Source organism: Ostrinia furnacalis, unplaced genomic scaffold (genome assembly GCF_004193835.3).
Source record: "Ostrinia furnacalis isolate ACB-3 unplaced genomic scaffold, ASM419383v2 OfSCF0388, whole genome shotgun sequence".
Taxonomy (NCBI): Eukaryota; Metazoa; Arthropoda; class Insecta; order Lepidoptera; family Crambidae; genus Ostrinia; species Ostrinia furnacalis.
In genome coordinates, this window is record NW_021130627.1 from 349,408 (window position 1) to 374,687 (window position 25,280).

Here is a 25,280-nt window from a genome sequence, read left to right on the forward strand (position 1 = left end):
ACAATACGCAAAGCCAACTCGGAGGACAATCGGTCTCACCTCTCAAGCTCTCCGTCTAATTGGACTCCCCCTCCCCTCTCCCTCGATCACAGTGACGTTTGTAATCTTTGACACCCATTGTTTACATCACAATACCGGGAACTTGATTTCACAATTGTGAAATCAGTGCTATATTTTTTTAGGTTTTGCTTTAATTTACAAACGGTTCGTCGTACTTTAATTTGATTGATTTCTTGATTTTTCGAAAAGAATGTCGCATAGCCTTATCGGCGCTTTAAATTGTGTAGCATAATATTAAAACTCTTTTGTCTATAACGGGTCCAAAAAAACCGATCAGGAAGTCAGTCAGTATCAGATCTCTCTGGTACAGTCGTCCCCTGGGGCACTAGTAATGAAGCGCATCAAGTAGTCGCACCATTTGTAACTTACATCCAAGGTGACGAAAGTTAAATTGCTTCTTTGAATCCAGTTTAATCGTAATGAAGCTCCAGTGACTTAATAAAACGGTGTCCAAGTGGAGCAGCCATTTAAGACGCCGCGAGTCACGCCCGCTAAATGGAGTTCGGGATGATGTGTAAGCGTTTTCGCGCCATTAATACACTTCACGTTGAAGGCTAAAGGCCGATGAGATCAGCCGAGTCATTTCATTTTCACATTAATATGCGCTAGACATCCCACCAATTTCATCCGGAAAAAGAAACATCGTCCTATTGTGACAGTGCAGTACATATGCAATGACTTGAAAAAAATTTTTTTTTAATTTGAAGGACTTTTCTTTGGGTCACCAAATTACACCACACCGTCGCATTGTGCCAGTCATGCTTTATACAGGGTAAAATTGAAATCATTATCATCCTTTTAAAGACTCAACTAATGATACCTTCATAGTACATTCCCCAAATGTATGCAGCTTTCAAGAAATCATTATTAGCACAAACTATCTTGTGTATTTGGTAACAAGCGCCCGAGTCTCAAACCGAATTTCTTAATGAAACTAGTTGCACTCGACTCCGGGCAGCGGGACTATTGCTAAATGAGTTTTGAAATCTGAATACTGGATACTACTAGATAGTAGAACTCATGAAATTACTAAAGTAAATAATTTATTATTCTTGTAACATGTTTCAGTCCGTTTCTAGAGTTTCTGCATAAGTATTTAAATCACTAAAAATATATCTTAAACTGATTTATATTCCTCAAACATAATGTGAATTATCTAGCGATATCATCCAGCAACTACACTAAGACAAACCAATGAATGTACAGCACCTTCTAATGTTTGAAAAGTTAGAAACAAAGAACTTCTTCAATAAGTACCTTGTACATAACTCAAGTTCAAAATGTTTAGTCGGGGAGCAGATATTAAATTATTATTAGTGTTGTGTTGTAAGCTCGGGGGCGGCACATGCAAACTTCTCACATACATTGCGACATCGCAGGTGCGCCGCCACGCGGGCCCCTGGCCCTGGCGAACTGCCGCCAGATTAATGTCAGCGAGCTCCATCCGCATTCATTTCGAACGAAATAAAGAACTCAATTACCCGAAATGGAACGAATAAAAGAAATATCATACTGTATTCGAAACAATCGGATCATGCCTTTGTTTATCGTGTTCGTGGGTAACTCGTGTATGTAAATTTACGGAATTCCGTTTCCTCAAACAGTATTAGGGTTTGTTAGACCACTTGTAAATGTTGGTATGCTTTTACTACACTGAAATGTATACCTTGATAGCTCATACACAAGGGCTTATAATGTTTGTACGGTTGTGGGCTCGGCGTCAGTCGCATCCAGCTGACAGCTGACGAGGGGCGCGATATTGGACGCAGGCGGAGTCTGTCGTCAACACCATTAGAAGCATGGCACTTCCTGCCACTTCCCGAAGGCACCAAAATAACTTGAAACGAAACCTTGCGAGTAGCATTGTCACGGTAATACTATGATTGTCATGCAATAAATTATTTGAATTAGAATTTGAATTTGTCGTCTGCACTTTGTATTTTGGGGTTGCTTGTGATGATGGCAAGTAAATTAGACCGTGAATACAAATCGCTATTGAAACAAATATCATTAAAAACGAGTCCCTGACACCTGAAAAGTTTAGATTTTTATTGATTTCTCATCATTGTACCTATGTAAAATTTTAAAATAAAACAAAAAGGAATTTGCCTTCGAACCTTAAATAGACACAAGAAATGAAAAATCAGATCCTTTTAATCAATCAGCATTCAATTCATGTTAAAGCATGTTTCAGGATATCAAACTCACTCTTGAACATAAAATGGTACCTACTCAATGAGCGTCGTGCGTCAATACATCACACTCGCTTTTAATATTCCGCCACGGCGTGTCACTTAATGATAGGGGCAGGCAAATATTTTGGTCATCATTAGTGTTCCGTATTCGCGGCACGTCCTCTCATCAAGTTTTATAGAAAATCGCCGAGGGGAGCAAATTGCAGCCACTCTTTACTCCGGAAGAGAGTCAATAAATTTGACGATTTTTTGTCGAGTTTTCCGTCGCAAAACGAACGAAGTGCAAAGAATATAGATTTTCGATAATTAGATCAGAATCATGTTGACTTAGAAATCAAATCGCCTATGAAACACATCCGTACGTAATGTTATTTCAGCAAGAAGCGAAGTGACTGGACAACAAAAACACGGTAATACTATCTATACAGTATTCCAACTCGGCCATATTTTTTAAATAAATGTCAACAGCCGCGGGGTACGTCACCGTATGACAACATCCGATAGGGCTGCCCACCTGTAGACCCTATTTTCATTACATCTGCCTACTTAGAATTTCTATCTAGTTTTGTGATTGTAATTTTTTTTATTTTGACAAACAAAATAACTTTGTGAATGAAATAGGATAAAAATGCATGTTGTTTTCTGATTAGTAAATTTAATTTAAAATATATTTGTGTAAAGATTTAGTAACAAATAATCTTATAAATTTGCGACCGTACTTGTAATGTATGTAAAATGTATATACAGGGTGTTAGATAATGGGTTTATAAGCTGACACTAGCCCATGTTAACATGTGCATATAAATGGTATGGGGGAAGTCAGAAAATTCATATCATCATTTTAATAATTTTAAATTTTTATACAAATCTGATTTTATAAAATGTATTTTGTAGGGAAATATCACTGACTTCACTATACCATTTATATGCATATGTTAACATGGGCTAGTATAGGCTTATAAATCATTTACCTAACACCCTGTATAAATAGGTACTAGTAATTATTTTTATAAAAAAACTAGTTGACCCGGCGAACTTTGTTCCGCCTTAATGGCAATAAATAAGCAGACTTTTATTTTATTTCGAACTGGATAAAAAGTATCCTATGTCCTTCTCCTGGCTCTAAACTACCTCCCTGACAATTTTCAGCTAAATCAGTTCAGCCGTTCTTGAGTTATAAGTGGAGTAACTAACACGACTTTCTTTTATATTATAATATATAGAAGAGCGCTTACTGTTTAAAAAACAACACATCGTCCGTTTATTACTGTGGCACATTCGCGACACCCCCGACTTTTGCATGTCGAGCGCATACCGAGATTTGAATTTCGAAGGAAAGCTCGCATTTCGTCCGTTTATATGAAGTTACAATACTGTATGATAGTACCTATTACCGTGACAAAAAGGTATTTGAGTTAAAGTGAAAAGAGAGTAGGTACCTACTCTCACATTTTGTCAATAACTGCGACATCGGGACTACGGGTGTCTATGGGCGACGGTAATCATTTACCATCAGGTGATCCGTCTTCTTGTCTGCCCCCTGTCCCATAAAAAAAACTAAAAAAAGTAATCTTCGAGTAGATGTAGGTATGTACTAGTGGATAGCTGATACAGGTAGCCCTTGTGCTCCGAAATCGCAAGCTATTTTTATGTATTGCTCTAACAAGCCTAATAACCATGTTTGATGTATAGCTTTTAAAATAATATTACGCAGTACGAATATTGTTTTCATTAGAAACCGCGGGCTAACAGCTGCGACCAATGGCCTCGGCGCCCGCGACTGCTGCGTTGCAAGCCGCGGCCGCAGCACGCGCCGCACGCGCGGCCGCGGCACCGACCGCAAAAATGTTTGCTGCCTGATATAATTTAATATCAGACAGCATGTTCTGAGCGAACACAATTATGGGTAAAGGCACATCGTGCAACAACATTTAAGCATACACTGAGTACCTAGGTAATAATAATTGCTGTTTGCCTTCCGTTCACCATGCCCTTTTTTTTTTCATTTCAGCCACAGAACGTCCACATCTGAACATAGGCTGGTTTTAGTGTCACGCGGACTGTCAGTGCGGATCGCTCCGCACAGCCGATCTGTCTGAACTGCTAGGGAGCGGAGCGGTTCCTCCGGACCGAATTACTCTAAAACGCTCCCTAGAAGTTCATACAAATTGGCCGTGCGGAGCGGGTACGCACCGGACGGTCCACGTGACACTAAAACCAGCCAATAGGCCTCCCTTCACTGCGAAAACTTTCACATTTTCTAATCTTCCTTTTGAAATGTTGAAGTCGTAAAACTAAACTGTTTTTCGACGAACAAAGCAAACGTCTCAAATATTCACGCATCTGGTGCTTCAGAAGCCATTTTCGGAAGTGATCTTACTTCCGGTCCCTCAGCAGCTCGCGACGTGTCGTGCGACAACTGTTAACGATTCGTAATGCGTTTTTGATACCGCCGGGTCCGGAGCCGGCCGGAGCGCGCCGCGCCGCGACAATCACACCTTTGTGTCCGCGCGCAATGTGCTCACGAAAATGGGTTGAACGTTTTATTCTTTCTTCTCGCGATCACGATACATTATTCATGTAGAACACACAACACTAATAAGTACAACCATTATTTTGTGTTTCTGAGTTAAAGTATACAATTTAACAACTATTTTTTATTAAGTACAAAAGAATCGGTTATGTCTCATAACTTTAAGAATTTTAAAGTTATTAAGATTTGTAGTCAGTTGTCAGTTTTGTAGAAGTCTATTCATATTTTAGTAAGTTTCAGTTACCTTCATCTTAGTAAATAATTCCGACAAGAATACTTAACCTGCTCAAGTTGTTGCCTGGCAACAGGGCTGTAATTAATCTTAGTTGTAAATCGCTAAGGAAATAGCTTCGTGAAGTCGCCGCTCCGCCGACGAGACCTAAGCGTCCGTTATGAGAGCGCCGACGATGACGGAGAGGCGGAGCGGCGCAGTCTGATTACGAACTTAATTAACTTGAGCTCTGAACAAGCGTTATCCTTTGCGAAATGGATACCATTGTTCTACAACTGCTGCGAAAACAAACCCAACGAACTGGAAGTTAAGCTTGATAAAAACGCATACTTTAAGACTGATTGCCAATAATACTATGACTCGAATTCTTCTGCCGTGTAGGTAATAATTGCATGATTTTAAACACTACAATGACCAACAGAATAATTGTCCATAGAAATAACAACGACACCCTAGAAACCACGTAATCTTTTTTTTACTGAACAATTAGATATCTAGACTTCAGTGCCTCAAACTAAATGTATAGAACCGGCTTACCTATGCCTTCTGTTAGTAGTCAAAGAAAACCCATTCACATTAATTCATAAAATACCCAACCTTCACCTACATAGAACCAAGCTTATCAACGGCGTCATTGCCCTCGACGTCACTAATCAAAGTTTATGAATTTTATTAAGATTTACGAAGGCTTGTTTACCTAGCTAATAATTTATCAACCAATTTTAAAAGTCCTGGCATGATCCACATTTTTATTTTGAGATTTAATTTTGTTTTCATTTCCGAGAGCTGCAGTCCAGCGCGTACCTGACGAACTTTAATTGAATATCGCTCGAAAGTTCCTTACAAGCTGGACAAATTTTAAAGTATAATTAAATTTCTTTGGCGCAAACACAAATTTGAATAACACAGCAATAATTAATTGGCAACTGACAAATAATAACTGGAAAAGTTTGGGACTAAATATAACCTACTAAAGTGGAAAAGTTTGAGACGTTCATTAAAAGTGTTATTGGACAGAGTTACAATCTAAGATGTTCGGTAAATAAATATTTTTAAGTATTCCTGTATACCTGCAAGGTGGACAAATCCCACCACCGCCCATGGCCATACCAACATCGCGGTTAATGTGGCCGAATCTTGAGAGATGGACGCGGAATTTGCGTCTGCTAGGCAGTTCTGCAAGGTGGACAGATGACACAAAAATCTTATAGCCTCGATAGCCGAACGGTGAAGGGGTCGGAGTGGCCGACTCGAGATCCGAGGAACGCGGGTTCGAATCCCACCGCCGCTCGACTATTGTGGTGAGCCCACTCGTAACACAAGCTTATTTAGCTTACCACGAGGGACTAACGGGACTATTAGTAATTTGTGCAAAATCAAAAGTGTTATAAATACATAATTAAATACTACTTCGCACGGTTTGTGCCAAAAATTCTACACGCATACAAGTCACGTATTTAGACAGCAGCATGAACTACTCGTATGGTTACGAGTAATTTGATGTGTGAAAGTATTTTCGTAACTTACCGAAATCTTAGAATCTACATCCAGTAGCAATATACCTACATAGAATGTAAATAATCGACGGACCGTTTTGTCCTTCCTTAATGTTTGTCAATAGCCGTCCCTGTCAAATTGCTCTACTTTCCGCCATTTCGCGTCCCATGTCCGCCTTCACAGGGGACGTCCGGCGCCCAGCCAGTAGGGCTCAGTGCCTCAGCAATGGGCGCAGGGGTCTTTTGTCAAATTGTAATTTAGCTATTACGACGATAGCGTCATGGCCTACCAGCATTACTAAATTCAATTTGTTTCACTTATTTCTTTGATTATTTCCAATAGATATTTGAAAAAGTGGTATAAGTGTCTCCGCCTCCGCCAAGCAGCTAAATCACTAAACGGAAAAGCGCTCTATGGGATCATTTCCCTGGTGTAATCCTTCTCTGCCACGGGACAATCAGAACATTAATGTGACATACGAATAATGCCACCCATAGCAATATTATTATTCTCATTAACATTTTTTAATTTAATTTGTTTTGTCTTCCTTTAATTTATTTTATAAATATTTACTTATTTACGTACTGTTGAAATGAACTTCACATTATGAAAATGTTGAAAAAATAAAAATCAAACACAAAAGCGAATTCGGCAAAGAATCGTATGTTGGCTGCGTTTTCGTCGAATTGCCAGTTTGTGTTCCTGCCAGTAGGGAACTTGCGACCATTGCCTTGCCAAGGTGTCCCTTCGCGTCGCTTTGTTCCGCCCGTCGCGTTGTCGCGGAGACGACGCGTCGTGATTTGTACGACATCGCTACAGATGATTAATATTACCATGTTTGAGGCTTAATCTTATGTAGAGCGGTGGGTCATGTCAAAGTCAAAGTCAAANTTTTGATTATATAACTGAACAAACAAACCTGTATTACTTGCAACAAAAAGGTAGACCCCTGAATATAACCAAAGCGGACATAACTGATTTTATAGCCATAAACCTTCTGATGGGAATTGTCGACTTACCCGCATACACAGATTATTGGTCACGTGAATTTCGCTACGGTGCTATTGCTGATATTATGCCACTAAAAAAATTTCAATTGATACGAATATATATTCATTTTAATAACAACTTGTTAGATGATGGTGACCGATATTTCAAAGTGAGGCCCTTGTTACAAAAAGTACGTCAAAACTTTTTGAATGTCCCACACGAAACCAGATTCAGTGTTGACGAAATGATGGTCCCATACAAAGGAAAGAAAGCAGGTAACAGAAAACAATACGTAAAAAATAAACCGAAAAAGTGGGGCTACAAGATATTTGTTCGCGCTGGTATATCTGGTTTCGTGTACGACTTCATTATTTATGGAGGTGAAGATACATTTCGCTACGATCCTCTCACACCTGAGGAGTCCAGCTTTGGTCTTGGCGCAAAGATAGTCTTGGCTTTATGTAAAAATATACCAGATCGTGCTTGTTCCGTGGTGTATTTTGATAATTTTTTTACTAGCATGGAGTTGGTAAACTATTTACGAGAACAAATGGGTATATTTTCTTTGGGTACCATTAGGTCCAATAGATTGCGAGGCGCAGAAAATAAACTACTTCCGGATAAAGTTTTGAAAAAAAAATCAAAGGGAACTTATTCTCAAGTTGTCTGTAATAAAAATAAGCTATGTGTCGTGAAATGGTTAGACAATAAATGCGTAACTACAGTTAGTAGTTACGTTGCTGCTGAACCTGTAACTACAATACAGCGTTACGAAAAAGTTAAAAGGTCAACCAAGTGACAACAATACAGAAACTGAGCAGCCTACAACGGCTAGCCTGCATCACAGCAACCGGAGCACTATCAACGACACCAGGGGCTGCATTAAATGCTCTGCTGGATCTTATACCACTGCATATGCATGTGCAAAAAGAAGCCAAGCAGAGCACATATAGAATCTGCACCCGCACGAAAGTCAGATGGGCTTCTCAAAATCTGATAAGACTCAAGGAATCAGTACTTGAAAACAAACTTCTGTGCATGCCCAGTGACGACATGCATACGGAATGTAACTTCACCAAACTATATTCCGTAAACATACCTCCTAGAGACAAATGGCTAGAAGGCCAAATGTCATTTAAGGAAGGTAGTCACGTCTGGTACACGGACGGATCCAAAAAGGAAAATAATGTAGGTTGCGGGATCTACGGAGAGAGGCCTAAGCTCAAAGTTAGCCTTAACATGGGGACTGAAGCCTCAATCTTCCAAGCCGAGGTCTTTGCCATAAACAAATGTGCAGAGATAAACTTGGAAAGGAAGCTCCAGGATCAACACATCTACATCAACTCAGACAGCCAAGCTCGATATTAAAAATCAAAGATGTGTCATCAGCAAATAACACGATTTCGCAAGAGTCCTTAACAAAATATGGTAGATCATTAATGTATATAAGAAACAAGAATGGACCCAGAATGGACCCCTGCGGAACTCCCATTTTCACAGGTGACCCAGAAGACAAAACACCATTTATGTCAACTTTTTGAACTCTAAAGTTTAAATAGGATTGTATTAAATCCAAAGCCGAGTCCTTTACCCCATAATAGTGCAGTTTGCGAATTAGCGTTTGATGTTCTACGCAGTCAAAAGCTTTTGAGAGATCACAGAAGACCCCTAGTGCATTTTGAGAATTCTCCCAAGCCTCGAAGATATGTTTAAGTAGTGCAACCCCTGCATCGGTGGTGGAACGACCCTTGGTGAAACCATATTGTTCACTATGAAACAGTTTATTAGAGCCAAAGTGAATCATAAGTTGCTCCTGTATGATTTTTTCAAAAATCTTGCTCAGAGCGGGCAAGATAGAAATGGGTCTATAATTGCCAGGGTCGGTTTTGCTACCAGACTTAAATAATGGCATTAGTCTACTATGTTTCATGAGGTCGGGGAAGATTCCCTTCTCTATGCAATTATTGAATATTATCGCTAACTGTGGGGAAATTATATCAATAATGTGTTTGACTATCTTGACAGAGATGCCCCAGATATCAGTTGTACTCTTTACGTTTAAAAGATTAAAAGTTTTAGTGATATTTCAGTTGCGGAATTTCATGTCATATTTCAGTTGCGGAATTTGCTGTTTCCTTACATAAAGAAGAACAATTCCAATCTATCGTATAAAAATAACTCTAATATTAACTGTTAATTTAGGCTATTTCCTTCCATTGGGATACGATACATAAGTGCCACTTGTGGTCTAAACTGAATAAATATTTTTGATTTTTGTTTTTTTTTTTACTATTTTTGACGTAAAATTTTATTTTTTTGGCGTACTATTGCATTTTTGTAATTTTTGATAATAAATTGATTAGTTGTTGACGTTGTTGTTCAATGTTCAATAAGGTTGTGCTTGTAACCTTCATGGGTACGGAGCACCTGTTGGTATTTCCAGGCTATTTTTTTGAATTATAATTGAATGCGCCATATTTTTCGTATCGGAACGAATGACGACCGTAGATCAACGCTGCGAGCTTGAGATCAATGGGGTAAATACCGAGCTAATGTCTCGGCGCCGAACAACGCGCGGACACTGGCAATATAACACGTCTCTAAACGACTGATTGCTAATAACCACTGGGGACGACCAAATAGATCAAACATGCCTTAGCATTTTATTATTCTGTTTACAACTTTTTTTTTGTCTTATTGAAATAATATGTAAATAGAAAACTTTTATTTTTACCGTGTTAACATTACTAAGGGGCGTAGAAGGGACGGGACATGTGTTGTTTGATTTACCCACTTGTTTTTATACTTCGCATGGAACACGTCACGCGCACACCACGTGAAAACGTGCTCTAGCCAAATTCTTGACTAATACCTACCTACTTTCCTCTGAAGCTTTTAGTTCTATTTTGGCAGTGATATTAACTCATTCCCTTGGTGATAACTTTAGTTGTCTATTGTTATTCTGTATCACTACAATGTAATTACTTTGCAAAATATAATAATTTTATACGAATAAAGCTAGCTGTTCTATTTCAAGTAGCATAATTTATGCTCGCGTGTATAGCTTAGAATATAATTGAAGAACAAATGGTACCATTACGCTGTACTAATAATCTTCCCGAATGTGAATGGGGCCTGCTCTGGAGTCGAACTCGAAATCGAGGCTTCATCTCCCTCACTCATGCTTGGAGGAGGCCTCGCGAGAGAGAACCGGTTGGAATAGATGATATCACTGTCGACTAGTGAGTAGACCCGCTGTATCGGACTAGTAAATCTTCTTTGATTTGCCGCGGTCGTTTGTCTTGTCTTTTTTTGGTCACAGAAGTTTTCCGCTGTTGAACGGTATTTACCGTGATACGGAAACTTTATATGACAATAGGATAATAGGTATAGTGGATTTATATTACGCAAAATGCATAGATTAATATTATCTCCCTATAGTACCTACCTTATGGATATTTAAAAAAAAATTAACATAAGTTATTTAAACAACATAAAAAATGAAGTTTTGTGTTCAAGAAAATTTATGCAAGTTTGGTAAACATAAAATTCAACAGTGTTTATAATAATGTGCTCATAATAAATTTAAATAGCTGTCGATGATAGAGAACATAGTTTTGTGTAAGCGTCAGTTAATTCCGAAATAGGTCCATTTGTTTTCCTGATGGCCGGTGGTCTCCTCAAGTCATACGATATTATACGTTAAGTGCACGCTCGCAGAAATATGAGATTTTCCCATTGTTGTGATGTCAGTTAAAGTGCATGGAACAGACCTAAACATGACTAAGCTTACAACAAAAGTTATTTCTTATAGCTATTTCTAAGTTTATTTTTTTTAGCCCCAAGAGAAGAGAGACTAAGCTAAATAATAATATGCTTTTGTCACGAGTGAGCTTACCACAAAAGTCGACCGGCGGCGGAGACCGAACCCGCGTTCTCCGGATCAAGAGTCGACCAGTCCGACCCCTTCACCGTTCGGCTATCGTGGCTTTGTATAATATTATGTAATATAAAAAAACATTCACACACGGCATAAGGGACATAGGTGCTCTATGAAATTGACTTTGGGTCTTGGTCGGATGCATATTCATTACATTTGCATAGAGACAAGATTCGGGGCGGAGTCTTTGACCCTTCGCATTAACCGACCTGCCTCTCCTTCCTTCCCAGCTACTGAAACCCCCTTTTCCCAAAAAAAAACATTTTTCATTCAACAATATCTTACGAGTATACTAACTACTGTTTCCGTGCTTTTAAGTGATTTTGTAAAAAATATTATTGACAGGCAGCGAATTGCTTATAAGATAGGTCCCCTTAATTGATATTAATTTTCCGTGGGGCATATCTTTTCATGAAGGTTATTAAACCCTTAATTGTTTGTGTCCTGTAATCCGCTTGCAATGGAGGGAAGTCGAACCTTAACTTCGAACTCCTCATAAAATATGTTCTTCTGATTAATTCTTCAGTTTAACTTTATCCTGGGACAAACTTGACCTTCACTGGTTGGGTTTTTATTGGCGGTCAAGCTGTAGATTCTGGCTACACAGGAGTTGCAGCGGTGGCAACGAGAGATGGCAATAGTCCCGAGTATACTAACTGGATATTTTTGTCGAAATACTGTAAACAAAATTTAATAGTGAACCACTATAAACCTCTGACGGTCTGTATCATTGTGTTATAATAACGTGATAATTTTGCGCCATTGATCGATTTGTCGACCCTAAAGGATCAAGCACGCTCGTGTACATAGCGCGATGGTTCATTCCCGTTATTCGCGTGATCGATGACGCGCGCTCGTTCGTCTTCCCTTTATCTGGCACCCGGCGCTACATACTCGTACGAGCCGAAATTGATAAGGCAATCTGAGCGCGCCGCTGTACCAAAATCCAATGTTGTCAACAAAACATACCAACCGAGTTGAAAACCTCCTCATTTTGTAGAAGTCGGAAAAATTGAAAGCTTTGTTGCTACATATTATGATTACTTTTAACACTGACTGACTTCGGAGTTCTAAACTTAACACAGTAATTTTCATTGAAGTGGTTACGACACCTACATTCCTACAATTTTAATGAGATTTTTGTTTTTTTGTTTGTCATAAACCAACATGTTATTCTTATTATAGAAGAATCGGAGGTGGAATTGTGTAAAGCAATCGTAATCATTTGACAGTTCATAACGTACGATAAAGTCAGTTAAACAAAGCGTTTGACAGAATAATCGTACGTTATGAACTCAAAATCAAAATCAAATATATTTATTCAGTTTAGACCACAAGTGGCACTTATGAACTGTCAAATGATTACGATTGCTTTACACAATTCCACCTCAGAACAATAAATTATCACTGTTACGGGATTTTGCAACATTACACTTAAAAAATAATTTAAAGTGAAAGTGCAACATAATAGTTTAAACTTTAATAGTATCAGAACAAGTTTGGAAAACACTGAACTAGAATAAATTGTCTCTACCGCGAATGTAGCGTGATAATAATATATCGACATAACTTTTTTAAAAAATAAAACCGACTTCAAATGCGTGAACACAAAAAAAACTAAAAATTAAAAAAATTGCGTATAAAAAGTTCATCCCCAATTTTCCACCCTTGGGGGTGAAATATTTTCTTCAAATTCGCATGAAACCACCCTTTTGATAATACCTATTCAACAAAAAAATAATCGTTCAAATTGATTTATAATCGGCGGAGATATTGGGTATAAAAAAGTTCATCCCCAATTTTCCACCCTTGGGGGTTGTTTTTTCTATTATTAAATTTAAATGGGACCACCCTTGAGGTATTACCTATATGCCGAAAAAAGATTTGTTCAAATCGGTTCATAATTGGCGGAGTTATCGCGTAACAAACATAGAAAAAAAAAACATACGGGTCGAATTGAGAACCTCCTCCTTTTTTGAAGTCGGTTGAAAAGAAGGGATATTACGTATTTCAGTTTGCCGGGCGAGCGCTGAATTTTAAACTGAGGTTATCTCGGGCAAGCTCACGGTGATATCCTTTTAAAACCATGTTGTGAACTACTTTAAAGATTTTTCTCCGGCACAAACATAAACGATGTGATGTGACTTGCAAAAAGACTTGAGACTTGCAATGTTGCCCCTCGCCTTTGGGACCAATAAGACCAATTTTTGTAGTTATAAAACCAAAATATAATGAACTAACGTGTCCTTTTCAACCGACTTCAAAAAAGGAGGAGGTTCTCAATTCGACCCGTATGCTTTTTTTTTTTCTATGTTTGTTACGCGATAACTCCGCCAATTATGAACCGATTTGAACAAATCTTTTTTCGGCGTATAGGTAATACCTCAAGGGTGGTCCCATTTAAATTTAATAATAAAAAAACAACCCCCAAGGGTGGAAAATTGGGGATGAACTTTTTTATACGCAATATNCCGAGGAAACTCTGTGCAGATTCTGCCATACAGAAGAAGAAACGGCCATGCATGTTCTTTGCTCATGCTTCCCGCTTATGAGCAAAAGAAGTATCCATCTTGGGCGACACATCATGCACCCGGATGAGATAGCAGATATCACGCTCCAAAGAATCTGGAAATTTATAGACTCAACGGGACTAAGCAGTGAACTTTAAAGACAAGGGCTGCCACAATAGATCAAACCTGGTCGAGTTGGCGCAAATAAAGGCCCAAAAACCAATAATAATAAATACGAAAAAGTTACAAAAACAACGACTGCGGTACCCTGTCCAAATATAATAAAACATTATAATGCCCATATGGGGGGCGTAGACTTGTCCGACATGTTGGTAGCACTTTACCGGACAGACTTCCGGGGTCATCGGTGGTATTTGCCAATAGTATCGCAAATCATTGATATTTGTGTAAATAACAGCTGGATTTTGTACCGGAGGCATACTAATGAAAAAACAATGCGACTGAAGAAGTTCCGTTACCAATTGGCACAGAGTCTTCTTAACTACGGCCGAGGAGATATGGTGCAGAATGATGTTCCTGGGCCAACTCCAAGGAAAGTAATCCAGGCTCCAATTGCACCAAGGCCTCCACTGGATGTCCGATACGACGAGATTGGTCATTTTCCAATTTTTGGAACGAAAGGGAGATGTAAATTTTGTACCAAAGGCCAAACTACTGTTTCTTGCTCAAAGTGCCTTTTACGCCTCTGCTGTAAAGCAGAGCGAAACTGTTTTGTACGTTTTCATGTCACAGATGAATAGAGACTTTTAATTTTTTTTACAGATTATAAGTTTTTTTTAGTTTTATGGACAAAATTATAAGTTGTTTTTAGTTGTATGGACAAAAAGAGTCTTTTTTTATGTGCAATAGTGTGCAATGTCTTTTTATTTTGTTATAATGTTCACTGATTTTAATGAGTGATTGATTTGATATTATTACGTGCAATTTTCAAATAAATATTGTTATAAATTATCCTATTATTTTATTTCACATAACCTGGCAACGTATCCTCAAAGATACTAGCCTATTGAGTTGATTTTTTCTAGTGTCTTGGCAATGTATCCTGAGAGATACAATTAGTATCTTATTTTTTAATAATGTAATTATTTTTTTTACATTTTTCCCTGGACTTATGGATCATAAATAAGTTGCGTTTTAAATATCATTTGGAAATTCAAATTTTTTATTTTTGCCAAGATTAGGGTTAACTAGGGGTAGATAGTTTATCTAATGAATAGCTAAGGTTCGAAGCATTAGTGATAAACTCAACTTTGTTACCAAAACACATTTTTTTTTAAGTTGTAGTCCTAGTTTTGGCACAAAATTTTTAGACTTAATAGCGCTTTAAAAAGATAAAATGGTTAAGCTGGGGCACATCTTCTAACACTTTTATGAGCTATGTCTGAAATAAATACCTTTTATTTTATTTTTATTTTTACATCTTACTCTAACCTCAACAAATGTCAAAAATCTGTCAAAATCCATATAAAATCACCGGATAACGTTATAGTTACGGTAAAAGTTAGGTGGTGCAACTCAGCCTTAGATATTATTATGCACAAAAGACAATCTGCAATAACACAAAACGGAATGCTAGCATGAGTGATTGTTATGTCCGAAAAATACGGAAAGTTCTTGGCCAGATGACCTAGATGTCCCTATGAACGATGACCCTATGAACAATATCAATTTTCTTTTAAAACATCAGATTTTCTCAAAACTCAGAAGCTTAATCACTTCAATCTAGGTCTCAAAGCAACTAAACAATATAAAATGCTTTCATAATTGTCTCCGTAATTTATTGTTTAAGGCCATAAAAACAAGTCGCACGGCAAACGCGGGGCAAGTTGCGGCCGTTATAAAACTTACGCGGTATAAAGCGTCCATAGACTAAGAGCTAGTCAAAGTTTTTTATTGAGTACTTAGGCCCTTTCCAGAGGGCTTATGCAGGTCCCAAATAGCTTGCCCTACCTTCAAGACAACATATTATTATGGGCTGGTGCTGAGGAGAAGTGGCGGAAGAAATTCAGTCACCTAATCACCTTTGTCAACCTCTTTTTCATCTTTTTCTTTAGTGAACGCCAGACCTAAATCTATATATATAAAAGAAAGTCGTGTTAGTTACTCCACTTATAACTCAAGAACGGCTGAACCGATTTAGCTGAAAATTGGCAGGGAGGTAGTTTAGAGCCAGGAGAAGGACATAGGATACTTTTTATCCCGTTCGAAATTAAAAAAAGTCTGCTTATTTATTGCCATTAAGGCGGAACAAAGTTTGCCGGGTCAGCTAGTTATTTTTATAAAAGCTAAAAGTTTGTCAGCGTGTGCTTCCAACATAGGTAAAAACGTTGTTGGTGCATGAGAAGTTTGGGTCATTGTGGCTCTGGCAGCAGTTTGGCAAGGGGTTGGAATGATCAAAACTATCTGTCTGATGAGGAAAAAATTTCTAATATAATATAAAAATCAGGTTTTATGCAATAACCAGCAACGTTCTTACCTATGTTGGGAGCATGCGCTGACAAACTTCCAGCTTTTATAAAATAACGTAGTTCTGGTGTTCTCTAGCTCCTAGCCTAGTAGATGTTCTTGCTTTAATTAAAAAGTTCCGGCGGTGTGGGACTTGTTTCGGCAAGTTCGCACTGTTTAAGGGCCGATTGGGTGTATTGCGACGTTGTCGGTTTTAGATGTAACGGAAAACAAACCGATAATTTGAAGAGACAGTTGTTTCCGATTTGAACAAATCTTTTTTCCGCGTATAGGTAATATCTCAAGGGTGGTCCCATTTAAATTTAATAATAAAAAAAACAACCCCCAAGGGTGGAAAATTGGGGATGAACTTTTTTATACGCAATATCTCCGCCGATTATAAACCAATTTGAACAATTATTTTTTTGTTGAATAGGTATTATCAAAAGGGTGGTTTCATGCGAATTTGAAGAAAATATTTCACCCCCAAGGGTGGAAAATTGGGGATGAACTTTTTTATACGCAATATCTTTAACAAATGGATAGCGATTAATCCCAATTTAACAGTTTTATAACCATAAAAGTTGGCTCAAGCGTCCTGTCGCTTTAAGAAGAGACCTTGGATCCTTCAAAATACACATTTTTGGGGTAAAATCCTTTCCTTTTTACGTGGTTACGTGAGACTATGAATAAGTCGGGAATACAAAATAAAATCTGCACTGGTTTTGGTCATTCGCCAGCACGTCTTAATTACCATTTTTTTTAACTATTACAAGCAACAGTGTTTATTTTGATGTACTTGTACCATCAGCTGTACTAGCAACATTTTTTTTCTTACTTTACTAGTTACTAGCATAATGTACCTAACTTAAATTTAACAGGAAAGAAAATATTATGTCTTTGCCAAAGTTCGTTTAAAAATACTAATTAAAATGGAAACCAAGTTCTATTAAGTTTCATTATTGCAAATTAGCGCCGCAAATAACACTCGCCCATTCATTTTAGAATAATGAAATAACTTATTAGTGATATATGGTTTGCAGCGCCTAAACTAATATAGGTATGTAGGTAATTATTATTTTGAAATATTACCTCAACAAAAATTCCAACCTTTCCTCATACTTAAAGTCTTTTTGCAGAGACTTGTTCGTGGAGTTCGTTTCTTTGACCCTAACATCAAGGAGTTTCTAAATTAGACTCCGACAGATTCCGCAGGCTCAAGAGGCAAGTTCAAACAACCCTTCTGTCTAATATTGACGGTACAACAATCCGGAAAGTAGTGGCTTAGGTAGGATAGGAAGTAATGGGCACATGAATAAATCATTTTATTGTCCTGAGTGGCCGAGTCTATCTGCGGAGCACCGCTTACACTTGCAAATGTGCGGGGCCGTTGGCTCAGCGACTCTGCGTGCACTTTTAACAACGTTGTATCGGTACTCGGTGCCTATTCCAAATAATCCAATATTTATGGAGCTATTTCTACAGGTGTCTTTGGAAATTATGTAGTTTTGAACGCAGATTCCCGTAATGATAATAACTTATTTTTGAATAATTTAGAGTTACGTGCGAGGTGTGCGAATTAATAAATGTTAACAATGGAGCTGACACGTTATTACTGTATATTATGTAATGTCGGGTCTTAATGTTACATAATTGGTTTTATAACCATGGTTGGTTGGACTCTGCTAAGTTTTCCTATAAAAAAAGCAAAAACTATCATATGACGACATGCGGGTGTGGTGGCTCTTATAAAAGCGTTAAGGCGTGTTTACTGCGTGTGCCTGCTCAAGCAATCAACAGCGTGGCTGCACGCGGACCGCGTCTAATCTCCGCAGCACGAGGCTGTATAAAACGCACTTCATCTGTGAACGGCAACACTGTAAAATGGGGACTTAATAATGTTCAAAGCGATGGGATCCAAGCTCTAGCATATGACTCGTATTTATAACGGGACACTTCTTTTCGAAATATTATTTTTCTACATCTTTACTGCGTTGAAAAATCATAGATAAAATCAACATCATTGAATTCAACTGAAACATGCAATTTTATTGTCTTACTTTAATAATATAAAATACAAAAGTACTTAAGATACTATTTAAGTATGATTTTTGGCATTCGTAAGAGTCAAGATAAAATGCTGCAGTCTTGTCGAAAATATATGTAATTTTAAACATACTCGGAATTACGTCGTTTAAAATACAAAATCTATAAAAAAGCTAGATGGTGTGTAGACTCACTCTACACTCTACAAAGTTGCAAGAGTATTCGCTAAGCGTAGAGCTTGATAGACATATTTTAACTCGCTCCACTGCAGCACTATTAAGATTTTGTTGAATCTCAAACTGGGGTCCCACTTGTTAGCCATTATTAAGGTTGTTGTAAAATAGATTCGAGACTTATTAGGTTTTGGATCGCATTGTACATACGTGTCCGAAGTCCGACCTCATTTCAGTGGCGCCATCTGACCGCGCGGAGACGTGTAGCGCGCGCGGGAGCTGCGTGACCGCGGCAGATTTACGACGCTATTATCTTAGCTCTGCTTAGAGCTAATGCCACGGGCATCTGGACATGTGAGGCTAACGCATCTTGAAGCTACTAACCTGCTCTGGTCAGGCATGTAGGTCGTTACTGCACAAAAAGCTTGTTTTCGAAACTGCCGAAAAGGGATGCCCTTGGAAACTGCCGAGAAACAACATCATATAGAATTCAATTAATTAAACTGTAACCGAAAACGCAAACTAGTTTAACAGCCAAATTACTTATGAATAGTTTATTGTAGTATTTAGTTGCCTCCTTCGGTCACAGCATCCGAGTAACACCAAGGAAGTTTACAAGTGGCCTACTGAGACTCGATTTACTCATAAAACGATGCCTTGCTCACAAACAGTAACAAGAACTTATCGACAATTAATTGAGTTTGGGTTTGGCTTAAAAATGTCATTACCTAGCTACTCTTTACTTGCATACAAGAGTAGGTACTTTATTATTTTATATGTATGCCTTGCTCATACATTTAATATACATGTGTGTCTAGACTTAGCATTAACTTTATATTTAAAGAAAAGCAGGATGATTTTCTTTGCAATTTTTAACGCATTTCAATTCTAATGTAATGGCTTAAAGTTCCCTTATTGGAACTTGACTCGGTTACTGAGGCCTTTTGCTTTGTGTTGTGTTCATTCATACTACTTAGATGACATCACATTAATCGTTCACGTGGCGAGTTGCGATTACACGTCAAGTGTTGATGAATGCAAGTGCCGGCGTGCGAACTCGCGCTAACGCGATTCGAATCACCGACGCAGATAACGTTAGCAAAACAGTTTCGGCGGCGATAAACTTTACCTCCTGCAAGCGAATAACTTCGGTATAGTTTTGAGCTGACCGCGCAAGCGGCAAGACTCGGCGAGGCGAGTTGTTTTAGAATTAGTTAACGGGTGGCGCTAAGTTTAGTTTAGTTGGCAAAATTTAAGTAAATGAATTGAACTAAGTTTCAGGATCGGTATCAAAATCATTTACATTGCTTACTCCTAAACTAATTCTAATACACAAAGTATGTTCGTTCGCTCGTTCGTTCGTTTCAGCAGATCGCTGAAAGAACAAAATATGTATGTAATTCGATAAGCATATTTCTTTAACGTTACGTATTTAGTGCCAGCCACGATGGATCGCCATAAAACTTATACACACTAGTAGCTGCTGTGTGCGATCTAGTCTAGACAAATAAATGGCCCAGACGATGTACCAGACCCGCTGTATGTGGCCAGATAGCTGGATCACCGCTCTATTAATATCAAACCTCATTTTACGGATCATACAACTTAATGAGTTGGTCGCGTAATATCAGGTGTGGTATTTTATAATGGCGGTATACACAGAAATGATATCTACTGCTGCAGCTACTATGAATATATATAGCTCGTATTGGCCTTTGACCTTATATTGCAATAACTAGAAAATCTATTTTCATATATTTTCTTTCAAATGAAAGACGTCCAATGACTGGACAAAATCTTCCCTAAGAATTTCGACAACTATTAATTATATTTATTAATATTTTGGTAACAAAAACATCTTGGGTTATAGGCTCCTTTTCTCCGAGCATAAACTAATTTAGAAACAAGATTTTCTTTAACGATTTTTCAAATAAAAGTTTTAGGACATAAAAAGTGAAAGCTACCCGATTAAGCTGCGACCCTTTAATTAATGTGCTTTCCCCAGCCCCAGCTTTAGTTTAAGCTTTTAATTATCCATCTGAATGAATTTGCATTCTAAATCAAAAAGTTTAACTATCTCGGGTGATTCATTAATTATTGTTAAACTTGTTTCTTCAATTTAAAGTAAATGTTTTTGTAAACATTTATAGTAAAACTCGCTATGAGAAGTGATGATTTTTTAGGGTTCCGTAGCCAAATGGCAAAAAACGGAACCCTTATAGATTCGTCATGTCTGTCTGTCTGTCCGTCCGTATGTCACAGCCATTTTTTTCCGATACTATAAGAGCTATACTGCTGAAACTTGTTAGGTAGATGTATTCGGTGAACCGCATTAAGATTTTGATGCAAAAATAAAAAAATAATAATAAATATTGGGGGCTCCCCATACTTAGAACTGAAACTCAAAAATTTTTTTTCATCAAACTCATACGTGTGGGGTATCTATGGATAGGTCTTCAAAAATGATATCGAGGTTTCTAAAACATTTTTTTTTCTAAACCGAATAGTTTGCGTGACAGACGCTTCCAAAGTGGAAAAAAGTAGCTCTAACTTCTAAAATAAGAAAATGAAAAATCTAAAAAAAACATAAATGATGTACATTACTATAAAAAGTACCAACGAAAAATGTTTTGAACGAGATCTAGTAAGTAGTTTTTTTTTTAATACCTCGTAAATCGTAAATTACCGCGTAATCTTTCATACTAATAACTTAAATAAAAAATAATAATTTTGATTTCATAAATCAATGGTACGGAACCCTCGGTGCGCGAGTCCGACTCGCACTTGTTTTACATAAGATTATGTATATTTCATCATAAAGGTAGCAGGAAAGCGCTGGACGCAGGCCGCTACCAACCGGGTAACATGGAAAGCATTGGGGGAGGCCTGTGTCCAGCAGTGGACGTTCTATGGCTGAGTTGATGATGATGATGATGATATTATTATGTATTTTTAGCGTTACAAATCAGAAACTATCTGAAACCAGATCTTATCGTATCGATGAAATTTTAAAGACCAATGTTTTAGTTCCGATTAATATAATTCTTTACGATATATTAGTACATCGAGCGTAATCAAATATCCGTACATCCCACCTACAATTAGCTACTACTATTTCACCCAAAACACTATGAAATGTTACCTATTACAATATTAATAGCTAGCCAGGAAGCGCCTATTAATCAAAATGTGGTTTACTCAGCCGACTTATTGGCGGCCTTGAGAAATGTGAGACGAGAATTTTATAACAGCTACGTTCATTAATTAGATCCTTGTAACTGGATCACCCACAATTACCTACTTTCAGGTCGATGGCTCATTTGAAGCATCACTCTTCATTGTGATGCGAACAGGTCCCTATTTGTTTCCCCTAATGACCAACAACAGCGAGCGGCGCTGATTGAAAACTAATTACTGGTTGATCTCGGCTCGCTCGTGCGCGGCTCAGTGCGGACGCCGCATGACGCCGCGCCGCGCCGCGCCGCAATCAACGGCGCGCGAAGTGCGGCTTGGCTCTAGGTCACCCGGTACAGCCAACTTAGGACAAGGTCACAAATATTACTGGCTAACTATTCGTAGTTACCTACACTGATATTAGCACGTTACTACCTTGTTTAATATACCACGCAATTTTGTATACAGATACACCATACAAGAATGCGTGGTTAATTCAGTGAACTGCTCCTGAATCAAATGTACCTACTACTGCTTTTTCTATTTATTTATATTAACCGGCAGACAGTGGTAACTGAGTTTGTTGCGGCGCTTCTTCTAAGCTCAGCACTTGCCAAATGTTGGTCTCGAAGCGCTGGTAGGGTAAAAAGATTATGAGACATGTAAAGGCTCCTTAAGAGCAAAATATTTGACGATTTGTAAGAACTATTTAGTAGTCTATACAAATAAAGAAATTTTGACTTTTGCGAGAAATCCTATACATACTCGTAGTTTGGAAATCAATATTTTATGTTAGCCACCACGGCACACAAATATGACGTATCTATTTCTTATTCTTTCAATAATATTATGATTCAACTACTTATTGCAAATGGTTATGTAGAGATTGGGTAGGTTTTGTTGATAGTAGTGCTCGTTATCTAGGATTTATAGTAAGAAAGTTCATTGTACCCGAGTTTCAGAAAAATACACGAACATTTTTGCCGTTCTCATTCGAAGGTTCACTTGACGCATTACCGTACATCAGCATTGACTCCGACGTCGGTATCTGAAGCTCAAGCGCAGGAAGCCGCCGTTAAATTGATTTAATGTGGTTACAGATTCGTTGGAATGCGCACGACTGCGGTATAACGGCGGGCACGGGCCGCTGGACTAATAATTACTTTATCATCACACGCCATTACGCCATTTCGCTAACTATTATGTGTGATAAGCGTGGTTTACATGAAGCGATTCAATTATTCTGATGATGTATACGAATATTCTGTAATAATGTCGACCTACAAGCTTTCAAGAAGAGAGCGTATTTACACCTTAAAGGCCGGTAACGCACCTGTAACGCCCCCAGCTGCCACAACGGGTGTCTATGGCCGACGGTAATCACTTACCATCAGGTGATCAGTCTGCTCCTCTCCTGTCCCATTAAAAAATGTGTATACCTACTCGTAGAAGTCACCTTATTCCTGGCGTATGTAAAACAACTTCTGTAGAATTTCATATTATATTAAGAGAAGATCATACCTACTAGCCGACTTGATCCACTTCCAAAGTTGTATTTAGGATTCATCTTTTTTAGGATTGTAAAATTAACTAAGTAAAATAATTTGTGTTTGGACAGACCCCTTCACAAATATAATTATTTGTCCTAGGACGACCTAGTTTATAATATTCGTAGGTACTCGTACGAATATAATTTATCATTTCAGAGAATTCAGACTACTCTTGAATTTATTTATGTTTCTTATCGCGGTATCTGACTGCTAGTTTGACGTCTATCATAAGTGCAGCAAAAGTTATTTGGGTGATGTAACATTAACTTTAAATTACCTATTTTATACAATCAGAGATTGCGCTTAGAAAAGCATATTAAGCTTATTTTCACCAGCAAATACTTATCTTAACTCAAGAAACCGAGAGAAAAGTCTAATCTTTATTCACTGAGCCGAGCCAGTACGGCCACAAAATATCGTTGCGCACTAAATAACGCTTAATTGGCGCTCTACATCACTCGCAGCGCGCGTATTGGTTGGTAATTTGAGACAAATCTCGCCATATGACGCTCACTAGTGCTTAGCTCATTTAGCTGTAATTGGTATATTAGTTTAATAAAGCATCAAGCAGCAATAGCGGCTTATCTTTATACTAAAATTATACATACGGCTTAGGTATTACTTATTATGAGCGAAGTAATCAATGTACACTCGACCTACTATTAACTCACACAAGCATCAATCACCCACCCATTATAACATTGATTTATAGTACTAATGCGTATACAGATCTTTCCAAACACAAAAATCTTGGCAAACACCAGTTTTGGTCCCCACGAGACAGGCTCGCCTAGTGGGTGGACCAAAGATACCTTCTCTCATATAGGTACATTACATTAAAATAAGAGCTTCCTCGTTGTGGATAAAAAAAAGTCCGTACATAGAATAAGTAAGATTATTTATCTTCTTTTTGTAATGTTTTAAGAATCCTTATACTTGATATGTTTTAGTTTTAAGAATTCCTTTTTGATTTTATTATACTATATTAATATATTAATGCTCCGTTGCCGTTACCAATCGCAATCGCAACGACTGACAACAGATTTACATTAGTTAATTAAACACAATTTTACAGTTTTCTAATGCGCCGTAGAATTTTTAGGCTGATTCTGAGATAAGCAATCGGTTCAGCAAGTCGATAAAATGTGCATAATAAGTATTTTGTTTACCATTATTCACCGTCTATCTTACCAAGTCGTCAATTTTTATTCTAGAACTTAAAAACTTAAAGTGTTCAAAACAGACGATAAGAATCTTGAACTAAGTTGCATATTGGGAACAGTCGAGACGAAATTGCTGCTCGAGCCAAAGTCGAGCCCACGAACTAAACTTAACTCGCATGTTTCAGTAATATTTGTTAATACGAGTAGGTACTAAACAAGTTAGACGTGTAGTGAAGCAAAAACTTCGCGACAAGGAAACAGTAGGTAGTTAAAACCATTTTATTTTAAAAAGAGTCAATTATATCGATGCTGCAGAGCTTAGATAAATAAATAAATAATTTATAATGCACGTCATGTACATGAACTTTCTGTATAGTCTTAATTTCAGTAATCCAAAAGATATTCAGAAGACAATGGCTCCCCACGCAGGCCGCGAGGCGAGTGCGAGCGGAGCGTGCCACACCGCGCGCCGCCCGCCGCCGCCGCCGCCGCCCGCCGTCCGCCGTCCGGCACTCCGCCGCGCTCCCACGCCGGGCCCGCGCGCGCCGCCGCTCCGCACGCGACAAACTTTACGCGACTTACGAGCAGCGCTCACCGGTCGCTCCACACCTCCTACCATGTGTGCAGTGGACAAGTTTCGGTCAAACGAAATCAATGAGAAAGAATATTCACGTTACTGAATAGTAGTTTCAAAGTATCAAATAATGTGCCAACATTTTTTAAACTACTTCAATGTTACTTAAATGCAGTG

General features: G+C 38.1%; 1 protein-coding gene across 1 annotated transcript; it reads left to right on the forward strand.

Moving 5' to 3' along the window:
- Window positions 1-7,517: 7,517 nt before the first annotated feature.
- Window positions 7,518-25,209, forward strand: LOC114362000 (piggyBac transposable element-derived protein 3-like). The gene is made up of 2 exons (XM_028317238.1): window positions 7,518-8,206; window positions 24,918-25,209. The coding sequence occupies exons 1-2, from the start codon at window positions 7,518-7,520 to the stop codon at window positions 25,207-25,209; spliced, it is 981 nt and encodes a 326-aa protein (XP_028173039.1).
- Window positions 25,210-25,280: the final 71 nt, after the last annotated feature.

Bases quoted from the DNA above. Each gene is read 5' to 3' on its own strand.
- LOC114362000 (XM_028317238.1), top strand. From the start codon at position 7,518: ATGGGAATTGTCGACTTACCCGCATACACAGATTATTGGTCACGTGAA. The intron at 8,207-24,917 runs GTTAGACAATAA...TCTTAATTTCAG, and splicing joins AAGCTATGTGTCGTGAAATG to TAATCCAAAAGATATTCAGA.